This window comes from Nestor notabilis, unplaced genomic scaffold (assembly GCF_000696875.1).
Source record: "Nestor notabilis isolate BGI_N333 unplaced genomic scaffold, ASM69687v1 scaffold22368, whole genome shotgun sequence".
Classification (NCBI taxonomy): domain Eukaryota; kingdom Metazoa; phylum Chordata; class Aves; order Psittaciformes; family Psittacidae; genus Nestor; species Nestor notabilis.
This window is the reverse complement of record NW_009941901.1, coordinates 2,359-17,855: the sequence shown is the minus strand read 5'-3', so window position 1 is coordinate 17,855 and position 15,497 is coordinate 2,359. Positions and strand designations below refer to the sequence as shown.

Genomic DNA, 15,497 nt, shown 5'->3' with positions numbered 1-15,497 from the left:
GGGGGGGGAGAAGATTGCTTAGGAAGGTTCATAGAATGTAACATAGAAATTCATTCTTTGGGTTGTTTCCATCCTGCCCTTTACATCAAGCCATGGAATGTAAGTGTAGGAAAAATAAGTGGGTTCTGACATTACAACCATCTAACCTCTTTTCTTCATATTCCAGAGCTTCCTGAACTAGTGCCATTGCCAAATTACTTGCACGCTCATCACCCACTCTTTCTGCTAAAAATTAATGTTAATTTTTTAAACTCTGACATTCCTGGGATTCACAAGATTCTTCTCTAACTTTTCCAAGTCCTGTGCCAACTTGACAACAATCCATACTGCAAAAGGGCAAATAAGATATCTCCCATGAAATTTTTGTTGGGTACACAGTACAAGAAGATCAAAACTGAAAGAATAGCTTTTATAATTGTCTATTTATTTTCTTCATATGAAAGAGCAACAACAATGGAAAACAAATTAAAAACAAAATAGCCATGAATAAAACAATCACCAGCCAAAAACATACCGAAAAAGGACTCCATTATTTAGTCATTTGAATTGTTCAGAGTCACTTTTCTAGCTCTGGAGTCAAGCTCAACTGTACTGGTTCACTTTTTCCATGCACAAAAAAAGAAATGCGTGTTGCAGAAGTGGCAATGGTGAATGCAAATGACTTCAAAACCAAAGAATTTTTTATTTCAGAAGGTGGTGATAGGTTTCATGGCCATCTTTTACACAGTCTTATTCTCCAGTTTCTCTTCACCTCTATGCCATATACTTTCCTATTCTCCTATGAAAATATCTCTGAAAGAAAAAAATTCATTTAGTAAGTACCTTCTGCTTTTGTATCAACATACCTGTAACAAAATACAACTACTAGAATCCATTCAGCAGCCAAGCAGGCTAAGTTGCTACTTAAGTTTTAGACCAACTTGACAGTTCAAGGACAACCTGGCTGAATATGGTTATCTGTTTGCATCAATGTTTCTTGTATAGGCTAACATTTTAAACACACTTTTGCTTAATTTTTTAATAATTTTATTGAAGTTTCAGATGCTAACACACAGAGCCATTAGAATCTTAAACAAGCATGGGACAAGAGACTTCAATTACATATTTTTAAAAAACTGTTTGGTTTATTACATTTTACTGTGTGTATTTATATTTTTCCTTTTTAACAGTCTCTATCATAAGTGCCAGCATGAATGGCCAAATTTATTCTCTTACCCATGTGTGGTGTTTAGACTTCTAAATGCTACCACATGCTGGCCACAAGGACATAATTTTGTCTGGATCACTCTTGAAGCCAGTAGTTATTTTAAGTAACAGCTCAAATTGGTGGATACATGTCTGAAGTCTCAGTAACAAACATCAGCCTTCAAACATCAAGTGAGCATTACACTGTCAAATGTGACAGATGTCCTATACATTTCCCCCTTCAGCTCTTTCCCCTCATTGACTCCTAAAGCATAAACCTCAGAACAACTACTGCTAACAGCTAGAGGCAAAAATTCTGTGCAGCTTTTTTCTCAAGAACAAAAAAAAAAAGAGCTGTGTTTAACTGACCATTATCTCTAAAGTACTAGATTTGCTTCAGGGTTCAAAGCTAGCTTCTGGTTTCAGGGCACTCCACCAGCAAACTGACTTTTAGTTTTACTGCGTGAACTCATTGTCCCTCTGCTGCTCTGTGGTCAGCAGAACTTTAAGAGAAACCAGGATTTGAATTAATAATTTACCCATAGCTATCACTGTAATCCTCATCTCTCTGGCCTTCTATGTTTTGTCTCCAATCTTTCCTATCCCTTTGATGTAGTTACAAGTCTGTCCTGAAAATTGAATTTGCCCCCAGAAATGTTACAGAAATGCAACCCCCAGCAACTCCCCAATTTGGGCTGGGTCTATTTATACAACAACAAGCAAGCAAGCAGTCTTTCTGATAATAGTAATTGGAATTGTGACACCCAGGGAAATTCCTCTGAAGAGGGACAATTCACTGTAGCACTAGAGTGAATACCTCTGGGTCAAGTAATTCCCAGTTTTTGCAAATGAAGTTTTTAGTAGTTTGATTAGGAGGAGAAGCACACCACAGATCAGGTCTTTCCTCATCTGCATGCATAAGTCCTCCTTACACAGAGTACAGTGACCTTGTTTTAGTCTTGAACATAAAGCAATAAAAGACAAACATCATTAGGCTATCCCTTCTCTGGCCATAAATTTACCCTTTGATTTTAACCTCGATCACATCAGTGAAAGCAACAGAGGGATGAGAAGTTAGAAAAGACAGCTGTCATTCCAGCTGGGTAGATTGCTTTAGTTAATATCTCTGCCTTCTCCAGCAACTCCCACATGAAGCTTTCAGGCCACAAAGTCTGCACACCAAACAAAAAGCCCTACGGCAACAATGAGAAAAGAAAAATTTCGTCCCAGGATTACCTTTGAATGTAATGAAATACATAGATTTTACTTCTAGATTGTGAATTAGGAACAAAGCTATGGATACAAATGAAACACTAAATGTTTATCCAGCTAATAACAATACTAAGTAACAATTGCAGAGGTCATTATTAGAATACCATACATACTATTTTACAATGATGGCGTAACCTCCAATCGCCAGCTTCTTCAAAAGGGTGTGCTGAGAATGAATGAAAATCTGAATGTATGTACTACACTAGGGTCCAATATTAAATGCATTTCACCAATGCTGAGTATTTCTCCTAGCAAAATTATCTAATAGCAACATGTGCTTCTGCATCATTGAATCCAATGTGCATTTTACACCACAAAGTGTTGTCAACATAATATTCAAAAGTACACTTCTATAGTCTGAAATTTAATATTACTTTCATCCATCATGTTAGGTCACAGTCACTGCACTGTGACTTTCAGACAAGCTGAATGTTATTCTCATAGTTTTAAACTTGGAAAATCACAGTAAACTAGTGGCATTAATGTTCAGTTACACATTGCATTCCTACCAGGACAGTTTCTACTGTATGTGCCCCTTGATCAGTGCAATCTGTCATATTATACTGTTTCTTAGCATACTCTTTTTCTTCAGAGTATTGTCATTTGAAAGCTAAGGATGAAGGCTTGAGGGATACATTACATAAAGAGGCATAAATTCTCTAGAGAGAAATAACTCAGAAAATGAAACATTTGCTTAAAATATGAGGTCCCAAAAGTTCTTTCTAATCTCTCTACCAACTAACAAGCATTCTAGTAAGCATTCTGATCTCTAATCCATTTCTTTTATTAAAGCCTTCACATGTAATTTGAGTCATCAGAATTTATCTACTCATATTAGAAATCTTGAAGTAAAATCTAACCCCTTTCTTTTCTCTAGCTATTAATAACTTTTATATACCTAGCATATCCTGCAGTTTAATGGCTAGTGATCAGTAACTCCTAAATATTTGTTTCCCACACTGGGATAGAAAGAAAAGGAAAGGAGAACAAAGAAGGCAACACCATTCTCGATGCCTTATTCCCAGTACTGTAAACTTATTTCTACATTGAAAGATGTTCCTCCATAAAGGCAATAATCTTCAATGCATGAAGCTTTAAACTGTATATTGACTACACTTACTTTTTTCCCAAGTAATTCTGTCTTTTTCTCTCCCTCCTCACAGTATAACATGGGCCTGCTTCTGAAGTGAGGCTATTCTTCCCTTTCAATCTCAAATGGCAACAGATAGGTCAAAGGTACACTACAATTTTATTTTCTAGAACATAGTAGGAAAAGCTGGAACTGAACTGTTTAATGAGAGAATTTTTAAAAAGTCAGTGATTAGATAACTATGCCAAAGAGATTCTTCCTGTACTAGATGTCAGAAGCTTGTGCAATATGTTTTTGAAGCCTGAGGGGTTTTGAGTTTTGCACATCAATAATGTATGCTGACATGTTCTACTGAATGTGGGTCCTGAAAGCAACTGTGCCCTTTTGCAGTTATCGCTGGTGATGTGTTTATTCTTTATGATTTATCTCAATTAACTTTAATGATTAAACAGTATAATAATCACAAAAATAAATTGTATGCAATTCTAACGCTTGTTGGAGCAAGTCTAGAGGAGGGCCACGAGGATGATAAGAGGACTGGAGCACCTCCCGTATGAAGATAGGCTGAGAAAGTTGGGGCTGTTCAGCCTGGAGAAGAGAAGGCTGCATGGAGACCTCCTAGCAGCCTTCCAGTATCTGAAGGGGGCCTACAAGGATGCTGGAGAAGGACTCTTCATCAGGGACTGTAGCAATGGGACAAGGCAGACTGGGTTTAAACTTAAACAGGGGAAGTTCAGGTTAGATGTAAGGAAGACGGTCTTTCCAGTGAGGGTGGTGAGGCACTGGAACAGGTTGCCCAAAGTAGTGGTAAATGCTCTATCCCTGCAGTGTTCAAAGATCAGTTTGGACAGAACTTTGGGTGACATGATCTAGTGTGAGATGTCCCTGCCCATGGCAGGGGTGTTGGAACCAAATGATCTTAAGGTCCTTTCCAACCCCAACCATTCTATGATTCTATGATTAATAACTAGCTTCAGCTTAGGACAGCCACAAAAGAACATAGCATTAATACAGATTCCATTACACCTACCTGTGCTCAATAAAAGAAATCATAACTGGCCAGGTAAGAAATTTATTCTGAATAAAAATAAAAATATATCAAGTCCCATGGCTAAAAAGTTAGCGAATTTCATATTATTTTCTTCATAGTGCCAGCAGATACGAAAAATAAAAGTTCCTAAAACTGCATCTAATACACAGGGAAATAAATTGAGGATTTTACAAAGTAATTACACAGTTATTTGGGATTTACAGTACTGAAAATGAAGTGAGAATAAAGCCACTGTATATGAGATGTTTTAGAGTCAGAACAGTAAATTGTTGGAAACTAAAGTACTTGATCGTTTCAGAAAAGAATCGTATGACTGTACTTCTCACCCTATACTCCCTATATTCTTTTTTATTTCTTGGCTTATACATCAGTGTCAGACTCCTTTCCTACAACTCTCTTCAAAAAGAGATACAGTAAAAATGCATAAGGCAGAGATTTATAAACTGAATTACACCTACTATTAACATATAAATTTTATTAAAGCAGAACAGCTGTCTCACACTTACCTTTGATTTGCCTTTACTGTAACAGGCTCTTTTAGTAGCTTCATCGCATTGCCATTCCACTGCCTGCAAAAAACAGGAATTAGTTAGAAGCGCAGGGAATACAGAAATATAAGCCTCAGAGCTGTCTAAGCCTGTTCTTGAGATACGTGATCCAGGCATGCTGATGATTAGCTGCAGGTGACTCTATCCATAACTGCCTTGTAAGCTTTTTCTCCTTAGAAATGCAGTTTTGCTGTCAATGTCTTTTCAGTATCTTACTCTGAAACAAAGTTGGCCATCCTCATGATTCACTGTACCTACCGCTATAGCAGAAATAACCACAGTCACATTTGATGCTATTTAGCCACTTTAAATTAGTCTTATTAAGGTAAGGAGTTAAGAACACAGGGAAAGGCTGAACTACTCTCCCCAGCAGAGCTGGGCTGCATCACCACAGCATCTGTGGTCAGCTCTACTGAGAGACCTTGCATTGTGGGAAAGTGTGCTCTGTTGCAATATTTTCAGTATTTATCTCAAGAATCAAATGGAGATTTTAGTTTCTCGAGGTATGACTGCAGCACTAATCAGTAGCACTAAAACATCCATTTAGAGAAAGGAACAACAGGCAGACACATACAAGACAACAGTGAAATGGAGCACAGAAAAGCAGAAGCAATTTATCCTCATTTCTGAACTGTCTCTCCGCTTCAACAGATTTATGCCAGGACTGTAACGCCTAGTCTGCATTACTGTAGTTTCACTGCATGAGTTAATTCCAATTATTTCCATATTTAACATTCACCACCTATGACTTACAAACTTTGCTGTTCAGTGGAGCAGGTCATATGCTTGGTGTTTATGTGCCAATACATGTACACATTTGAATGCCTGTATAAGCAGTGTAGTCAGAGTGCAGTTTAAATCAATCTGTATTCTTCCACCTCGACAGTGCACATCCATATGTTCTTTAGATAAAAATCCCACAAAGCACTTCATGTTTTATCAGGAAGAATTGAGATTTCTAAACTAACCACTGCTGCTTATTTATTAAAACCACAGCTTTTTCATTTTTATTTACCAGGAAATAATGAAAGACCATTCATTCAGATTTAATATTGGTAATGTTTTGTACTTGTCTTTTAATGGAGACTATATTAGTAGCAAGCAGACTCTATAATTAATAAAAATAATAGGGTGAAAGCCTATTTAAACTAGGCGGGAAATGCCTTCAGAGTATGGTATGCAGTATTCCTTCATTTGTGTTTCAACAAGCCCAAGAATGAGCTTTTTCACTTCAGGAAAAATAGACTTATGAAAACTAATGCCATTATTTCCCTGCCTCCACCCCAAACCTTCCTATTTACAGAATTTGCTTTTACAGATGAACAGCATATTGGGGAATATATCAAAAACTTCTGGAAGAATCCACTTGTGAATGACCCTAGTGTTTACAACAAACTGTATCTAGCAGCATGAAAGAAATCTCATACTGAGCTAGATGAAAAAGCAGCAATGTGTCAGACAAAAAAGCAACAATGACTTAACTCTTTTGACTCTGCAATGCAAAAAGTAATGGAGATCACAGTACAAAAGACTGCTCTTGGATAACCTGTGTAAGTTCCTAATCAATCCATTAGGACACATTGAAGCTATATGCTATATGGCACTAGATACCAGTATCTAGCTAGAACTGAATATATTATTTCTAAACAACCTAAAAAAATTTCAAATGCCTGGAGAAATGCCAGAATTAGTTACCAGTAGGAGGTCAGAGTAGAAAGACTTAGGGGGATATAGGTGTTTAAAAGAAAGGTTTGAAGGGAAGTTCTTGCCAAAACTGAGAAGAATATGCCAAACACGAAGAAGAAAGAAGACAGAAAGACTGGATTAAAGATAAAATGTTTATCGATTAATCAATTTTTAGTGATAACATACCCAGCTTTCGATTGGCTCTAAGTCCATAGTAAAAGAGTAATTTGAAGGAGAAGAACGTGAAATGCAAAAATTACACAATGCCACAAACCAAGCAAATTAAGTACATTTCTCAGGCACTGAAAGTTTTGGAAAAGAGAATAAACAGACTCTGGAAATAGGAAATTCAGAAGCCAAAAGTGACAATTCGTCAAGTTCTGAGAAAAGCACGCAACACATCTTTGCAAACAGGTCATGGTTGGAAAGTCTGGGGACTCCAAGTGCCTACCAGTGCAAGTAAAATTTAAGACAAGTCAGGCAGAAGCTTTATGAACCCTGATCATAGTGAGAGAACATTGTGACAGCATTTCCTTTTTGTTCCTTGTTCTCTGTCAAATGATCACAGAGACCCAACCTATATGCTGGTACAGAAAAAAAGTAAGAGGTGAAGAAAACCAGTAATTTCAGTGTTAGCAAAGTCAATTATCCACCCCTGGAGTGATGAGCTCCTTAAGGAGCTTGCCAACTGCCACACTTCTAAGAAGGAATCAAAAAGTAAATAATGTGACAATATAGAGATATGGCCCTTGATGGAGCCTGTAGGAGTGGCACACCCAGTGTTACCTTAGCTCAGAAGTGGTGAGTTGGAAACAATTACAGACTGTTAGCTTTTAGGTGAATGTTCTTTTAGTTAGGATTAATGTCTTGGCTAGCCCTCTCAAATCTTAAATATTAATAATTTTTACCATCACATCAGAAAACCACTAATAGCATTGTTAGCATAACTGAAAATAAACTTTCTTCTCTTTCCTTGACATTCACAAAACACACAGATTTAAATAAAGATACTGTATATTAAAACATCATATAATATTTATGGATACCATAGTTAACAGCACATACAAGAAACCAAACAGAATAAACTACTGTAACTATATATAAATGCATATGCTTGCAAGCTAACCAAATGGCAAACTCTCTGGGAAAACTCTGTTCATGACAACATATACTAAAGCAATAATATTGTCTGGACATGCAAGAAATAAGTGCAGACATACTGGTGACAAAGCTGGTGCCATTTTGGAAATCAAGTGTACTTATCATCCCATAGCCCTGGGTTCCATTGCTGGAGGAGACAGTAACAGAGCAGGCTGCAAATGAAGTATATTACAACAGCATCTGAAGACAGCTGAGTAGTTCAAACTTGTACTTTGGTTCCTAAGGCTCCCAACATAGTTCAGTAATGCATACATATATCCTAATGCTGATTAAATGAAAAGAACTGTAATAGACAAATGTTTCTATATATAGCTAATCTTTGTTTCTATCCTTCAGGAAGTTTGGGGGATTTCCCCACAAAATAGAAATTCAGATATTCAATGCACACTACTGGCAATATACAGGGGGAAGACAGGTGTAAACCTCCTGAAGTTAAATGTCATTTCAATGTGGAAAAAACGTGTCCTGAATCTTCAGCACATAAGGAGAAAACAAAATGTCCCAATAGAAAATAACAGTGTGTTTTTTGTCAGTAGAAAATTAAGACTTTAAAGTTTTAATTCCGAAAGACCAGACAGATACATACAGAATGGGTTACTTTAGAAAGCAAGTGCAAAAGCATGTTTACTTAGAGATGTTACTGTTAAGCACTGCTTCCATTAAATTGACATATTCTCCTACTGTTTGCTGATAATTCCATGACATTCAGATGAGTGGTGCAAATATGATATGCACACCATGTCAAATATTTGATTCACCATGAAGGTCTACACAGCTAAATTTTACCCTCTTAGAATCTTTTCTTTCCTACATCTCCAAAGAAGCAGCTTCATTTTTCACAAGGCAAAATACAACCTTCAGCATTCTGCGTACTGTTTTTAATTACTATTATAATTCTACTTAAACTGGCAACAAAACTCAAGTTTGTTGACTCTGAGAAAAAGGAAACAGGGATTTGAATGTTAGTGCTAGAGAAAGTAAGAATGGGTAGTAGTACATCAGCTACTGCTGTGCATCTCCACAAAGAATGTAACTGCATAGGTTAAGGAGTAGGGTTTAAAGTAGCACATCAGTCTGTTAGTGACAGCAAACTGACACTACTTACATCAGCATGGCTTTTACAAATCCCGCTATCAATACGGCCTTTCAAGCACCTCTATAAATGCCTTGGCTTAGTTTGTTTCTAATTTCCCAATCTTCAGCATAACTACATTCTAATAGAAGTAAACTTTAATTACTGTAAAGCAATGTGAAATGTATGTAGTGAGACTTTTACCCTGTGAAACTGTGCGTGGACAACTCTAAAGACGGAACTCAACAGGTACAACTTGAACTTGACCCAGTGTACTCCAATGACAAAGTCACAGTTCACTTTTGAACACAAACTGTTTTCTTCAATTAAAAAAAATTACACAAACCACAAAGCTCCATACAGATTTGACATAAAGTCAGACTGAAGAGAAAATGGCTTTGGTTGCACACTTAACTCTATCAACTTTCAAACTGATAGCAGGCATCTGTTTGTAAAAGCTCAATTGTAAATAACTGTATCAGTGTTTTAAACATTACATCATTGATGCTTGTAAAGAGCCTCAAAAACTTCAGATAAAATCTCTCCTGGGATTTTCAAGGGATAGTGGAAGGAGAGAAATTCCAACCAAAGAAGAAACAAATTCCAACTGAGGCTCTATAATGAAACTATTCTCTTCAAAATAAAGAAAAATATGCATCCAACACCTATCTGTTAAGTTAAAAATTACAGTATTAAAGTTTTTCATATTCTTTGGAACAGCAAATATATTTCATTAATTTATCTGTTTGGATGAACAATAAGAGTTAAAAGTTAAATGACCCTGTCTTCAGCAGGCAAACTTCATGAATGCAAAGAAATTAGCTCCAATGGAAACCAAAAGAAAATCTCCAGTGTGATCTGATTTATCCAAATACCTTAGAAGACCACTAAAAGAGAATCAAGGGAAGTGCAGAAGCAGTGAATAATGTTCACATGACCCTCCCATTTAAGAAATAACTGTCAAAGGGTTCTCTTCATGAACAACATGCAGCAGCAAAGCAAGTCCTGAGGCAAGACATCTGGAGGTCACTTCCAGCCTAAATTATTCTAAGGTCTTCATGAAAAATCCCAAAATGCAAAAGGAAAAAAAAATCAAAACTCTAAGTAGTTAACTTTAACGTAGCTCCCTCCTACAATTATAACTTTAACCAGTAAATGCAGACAGGAAATTTAAACACAGTCCAGAAAGGACTGGGCAATTAAAATGCATTAAGTGAGATATGTATTAGTTATACTCACAGGTCAAGAAAAAAATAAGTGGCTTTCACCTACAGTGGAAGCTGAACATGTAACAGAGTACAATCAGATCTACTGAAAAGAACTATGCTCCTTCCTACAGCTACACAGATACTCACATACATGTAGACAGGTATACATTCGAATGTATTTTTAAATATGAACTTCTTTGAAGTGTAGAAACAGAATGTACTACTACGTTTCATAGAGAAAGAAGTTAATTAGTTAAGAACCAAAAAATGAACAGAACAGTGTTCCAGACAGATGGTCCAGCATTTCTTAGGCAGATGGCTCTGCTAATTAGATACTGGCAAAAAAATAACATTAAAGAAGATGGTTTAATTACACAATGCAGAAATTAACAACTACGTGATATTTCCTTTTTTTCTTTCTGCATTATCAACTTGCTTTCATCTATTATGTCATGTATTTAAACAATACTCTAGGGAGTTGGGGTATAATGGCAATAACCATAATACGTCAACACACATGAATAATACCACTTTATTGTTCACATCAGTCCAGCAATGGAATGGCTTCAAAATGTTGTGAATTGTTTAGCAAGGGTGTCTTGCAGCCTGACTAATTAGTTCTCAATGTACTTGTATGCTGGAGTCCAAAAGCTGAGTTTAAAGAGGCCGTAAAGAAGGTGTCAGGATCCTAAATGCAAAGAAAGAATGTAGCCACAGGGAAGTATACCAGCAAGACATTAGCAACAAATTACCAGCCACAGGGTTAGTAGTGGTTTTGATGGTTAACCGAAATTTCAAGGCATGCTTTGGTATAATGATATCCTTGCTTCCGGCAAATATGTAAAGCCACTTAAGAAAGATTTATCTCTCCATACTTCACACGAACCATTTTCCTTGCTTTCCACAGAATCATGACCTTGCAGCCATTATTGCTTGAGTTGTCTATCTTGCAAACAGGCTCCTGACAAACAGTCAACTTTGGAAAGGGACCATCCTCTGTGGGAAAAACTAGAGTAAAAACTAAAGTAAAATATTAAAAAGGGACTTCCTTTTAACACAGCTTTCCCTTTCGGCTCAGCAAAAAGGAAAAGCTGGTTTCTGAGGACTAAAGGCATCCTGGTTAGGCTTTCATATGAAGTGATAGGCCAGCAACTCTTAGAACTCCAACACCGTATGGACAGCTTTACTAATTGGCTACAGTCACTCCAGTATTTTGTACACCAATTGCCACATATAACAGCCAGTTCTCCTGGTAATAACATTATGCGTGTTTTCGTTTGTTCAGAACCAGCTTTTACTGTTCATCTACAGTTAGAAAATTACAGTTTCTTATAAAGTAAGCAGTGTGAAATACATTAAACATCAATTAATGCTCAAATTTTCCAGGGTTTGGAATTCAGTAAGAAATGAGATCCCCTGATAGATATATAATTTCATACTTAAACCAAGTAACATATGAAGCTTTATATGGCTTCAAGGAGCTGATGTCAATTTTATTTCAAATATGTTGGCCTGAAGTATATAAAATAAATGAGAAGTAGATACCCTGCCAATCCTTGAAGTAGCCAATGTTTTAATTAGCTTATTTTATTGGCTATGAAAACAAATAGTTGTTAAAAATTGACAGAATTAATATGATAAAAAAATAAAAGATCAAGTTAAGCATATTAAAGAAGAATTTAGAGTTACTAAGACTTTTACAAATCCTCAGTGTTGGGCTACTCCACTGACTTTAATGACACAATACTCTGGCCAAGACTCAACTTTCACAAGTGCCACTTATCCATCTACCTCTGCATTCCCCTCTTTGTCTTCTGTGAAGATTTCTAAATATCACAAAACATCCATTTGTTTTATATTTAACAGAGACAGAATTTAGCAACTTCTTGGAAGGAAGTTCCGAACTAGGGTTTTTTAGTCCTGCACCCAGACAGATATTAAAAAAAAAACCAACCCAAAAATGTTGCACTGTGACTTTCGAAGTTTTAAATATTCTATTCAGTGTTCTAAGGCTTTTACAGGTTTTTATAGACATTTAAAAATTGAATGCAGGATTCTGCTGAAGGGGTAAAACAACAAAATGTTCTTGCATTACCAAATTTGGCAGCCATACAGCAGGTAGGAAAAAGAGTTCATAACATATTTTTAATGCACATTCTGAAATTATACTACATATAGTAAACTTAATGTATTGAATAAATTATATGTGAATCCTTTAAGATTTAACATCTGTGTTAGCACATTTAGTTTTAAAGCGTTTCCTGCTTTTTGGCAAATAAAATTGATCTTAGGCTCCACGATCTTTTGAAAGCAACATTTCATTTTTATTTTTTTTTTTACAAATAGCGTTTTAAACTTTTAGATGCTGATGAGAAATGTCAAGATTCTCTATTTCAAGGGAGGGAAAGGTAGTTCAATGGAACTTCATGCTCTTCAACCCCATAGTTTAAATAACAGAGTAAGTGGAAAAAAGAATCCCCTGGCAGCAGAGTGCTACAAAATGGTTGGTTTGAACCCTGAGCATAGGCATGGAGTTCATTTTCCTGTATACCTACTCACTGCTGCTAAGAAATATGGAAATGGGAAGGAATCAGTGGCACTAGAATGTGGGCCATCTTGCCCCATGCTAACGTGCTCTTCAAGACAGCCATGCCGGCACAGGACACAGGATTAAAGAGGTAGCCCAGCAATCAGCCCTCCTTACCTTTCAGCCACAGAGAGTCAAGGGAGGTATGACACTTCAGAAGACTTTGTGCAAATCAAAAACTTTCCTCAAATAATTTCTGAGAGGCACAGCCAACATATTATATCTTACCCCTGGGATGTGAAAGGCAGCTGTATTATAGTTTCCAGGTATGAGCTTACAAAACCAAATGAACCTTAGAGAGAGGTGGAGGATGAAATTTGTAACACCTTCTATGTCATATTGAATAATTGAGACTACAAAAAAAGAAACATTTTTATATCTTTTTTACTTATTTGTTCAAATAGTTTTGCCATCAGGCTTTAGTGATTGCTTTAGGGTTAATTTTGTTAATAATGACACTCATCTATAGTTCTAGAGAAAACACTACAGTGATTTCACAACAATAGAAATATTTTTTAAAGTTAGTCTAAAAATGACATCTTACAAGACAACAAAGAAACAAAAATTGTTGGAGGAATTTTAACAGATATATGTTTTTCCATTAAAGACTTCAGACATATGAAAGCAGAAAGAAAGTAGAATGCTAACAGGGGAAGCGTAAGAACCACCAATTTATGCAGCTTGTCCAGTGAAAAGCCAGTGAAGAAATAAATGGTTCAACAGCAAAGAGACGCAAGCATGATATTTTCTACATTCTTCTTGTAAAATTAGTTGACCAACAAAGTGATTTTGGAAAATCTATTTGAGTATAACATATAGACATGTAAGACATTTAGAAAGTGGGCAGGGTAAAATGGAATACAACAAGAAAACCACCACCAAGTATCCAGAAAGTTAGCAAGTGGGTTGATGGCAGCATGAACTCATAGTTCACTCAGGGAATTTGACAAATACTAAGATAACCTGAGACACAAAATAGCGAGAATACGGAGAAGAATAAAAAGTGAAGAGGCACATAAATGAGTGTCATCAACACACAGATAATATTGTGAGCTGCAGAGAGAGGCAAAAGAACAGCAGACTTGGAAAAATTTCCATTAAACACAAAGAGCAAAAGATGCTTATTAAAACAGGAAAGCTTGATCCTATGGTTACTAGGAAAATCACTGGACTGTAGCTGCACTGTTAAATTATACAGAAATCTAGGTTGAGAAAGACAAACAGGACTAAGGAGTGTTTCTGCTCAGAGTATGAAAAAGTCTTCAAGAGAATATCACATAGTTTAATTCCAATGGAAGGAGCAGCAAGAACAAGGAGGCCTATAACACAACTTTAAGCGACAATTTCATCATATGGATGAGGCTATGAAAAAGCCTAAATGTTAGTTCATTTTTCTCCTTTTTTTGACACAAGTGAACAGTCTGGAGTAACAACAATGACACATGGAGCTTTCCACCTCCAGGTTATGTGTGAAACATGATTCATGATATTCATTAGTGGAGGTCTATGACACCTGGCAACCTAGTATTAGCTATGTGAAATGAGTGTGTCATTTCTATCTGATTTCTAGAAGACAAACATTCAAAACCAAATGAGTCATAATTGGCCGTTTTTGCAAAGACAATAGAACAGCTGCTTACAGGGAAAACATATACCCCTGTTATACAGAAAGGTGTTTAACTCATTCCACATTGACAAGGAATCTTGAAAAAGCAGATAGTTACTGAAACCATCATCATCATCATATCTTAAACAATTCATCCCCAACTTTTCCCTCATATTTCCCTCCCTGCTGACCTCATTATGTCAGCAGACATAGGACAGCTGTAGAAAGTTCTACTCAACCTTTAGACTTGGAGCCCTTGAGTGTTGAGAAAATATCTCCTAAATTTTAGTGACACGGAGAAATTTTAGTAACAGTCTCACACAGGGAGCCGAATTGAAGAAATTTGTTTCTAAGCCAGCTGTGTAATGTCCTCCTCCTCCTCCTGAGCCTCTTTTCCATTTTTCTTGGTTTAGAAACCCTTTGATTGCTATATTGGAAGAACAATATTGTACTTTGGCATTTTTCTCCCCGAAAGCTCAGTGGAGGTCATAGAATGTCATAGAACGTCACAGAATAGTTAGGGTTGGAAAGGACCTTAAGATCATCTAGTTCCAACCCCCCTGCCATGAGCAGGGACACCACACACTAAACTATGTCACCCAAGGCTCTGTCCAACCTGGCCTTGAACACCTCCAGGGATGGAGCATTCACAACTTCCTTGGGCAACCCATTCCAGTGCCTCACCACCCTCACTGTGAAGAATTTCTTCCTTATATCTAACCTAAAGTTCCCCTGTATGAGTTTAAACCCATTACCCCTTGTTCTACCACTACAGTCCCTAATGAAGAGTCCCTCCCCAGTATCCTTATAGGCAACTATAGGTAACTATAGGCAACTTACAGGTAACTATAAAAGCATGATAAATAAAACTCATTCAACAGGATGCCCAGTGCAACTGTTAATAAGGCACTTCCATGCATCCACAAGGCTCTTACTTCTTTTTGCAGATATCATCAGCTTTCCCCTTATCAAATTATACCTCATTGACAACTTGTCCCCTGATGAAGATGTTCGAGCTCTTAGATTTTTAA

General features: G+C 36.7%; 1 protein-coding gene across 1 annotated transcript in view; it reads right to left on the bottom strand.

The window, feature by feature from the left end:
- LOC104410853 (semaphorin-5A-like) overlaps positions 1-5,167 on the bottom strand; it is a gene marked incomplete at both ends in the record, with an annotated part of 47,249 nt that extends 42,082 nt beyond the window's left edge. Inside the window, one exon of the mRNA XM_010021123.1 lies at positions 5,105-5,167. Coding sequence (XP_010019425.1) covers positions 5,105-5,167 — 63 coding nt within the window. The remainder of the gene's footprint in view (positions 1-5,104) is intronic.
- Positions 5,168-15,497: the final 10,330 nt, after the last annotated feature.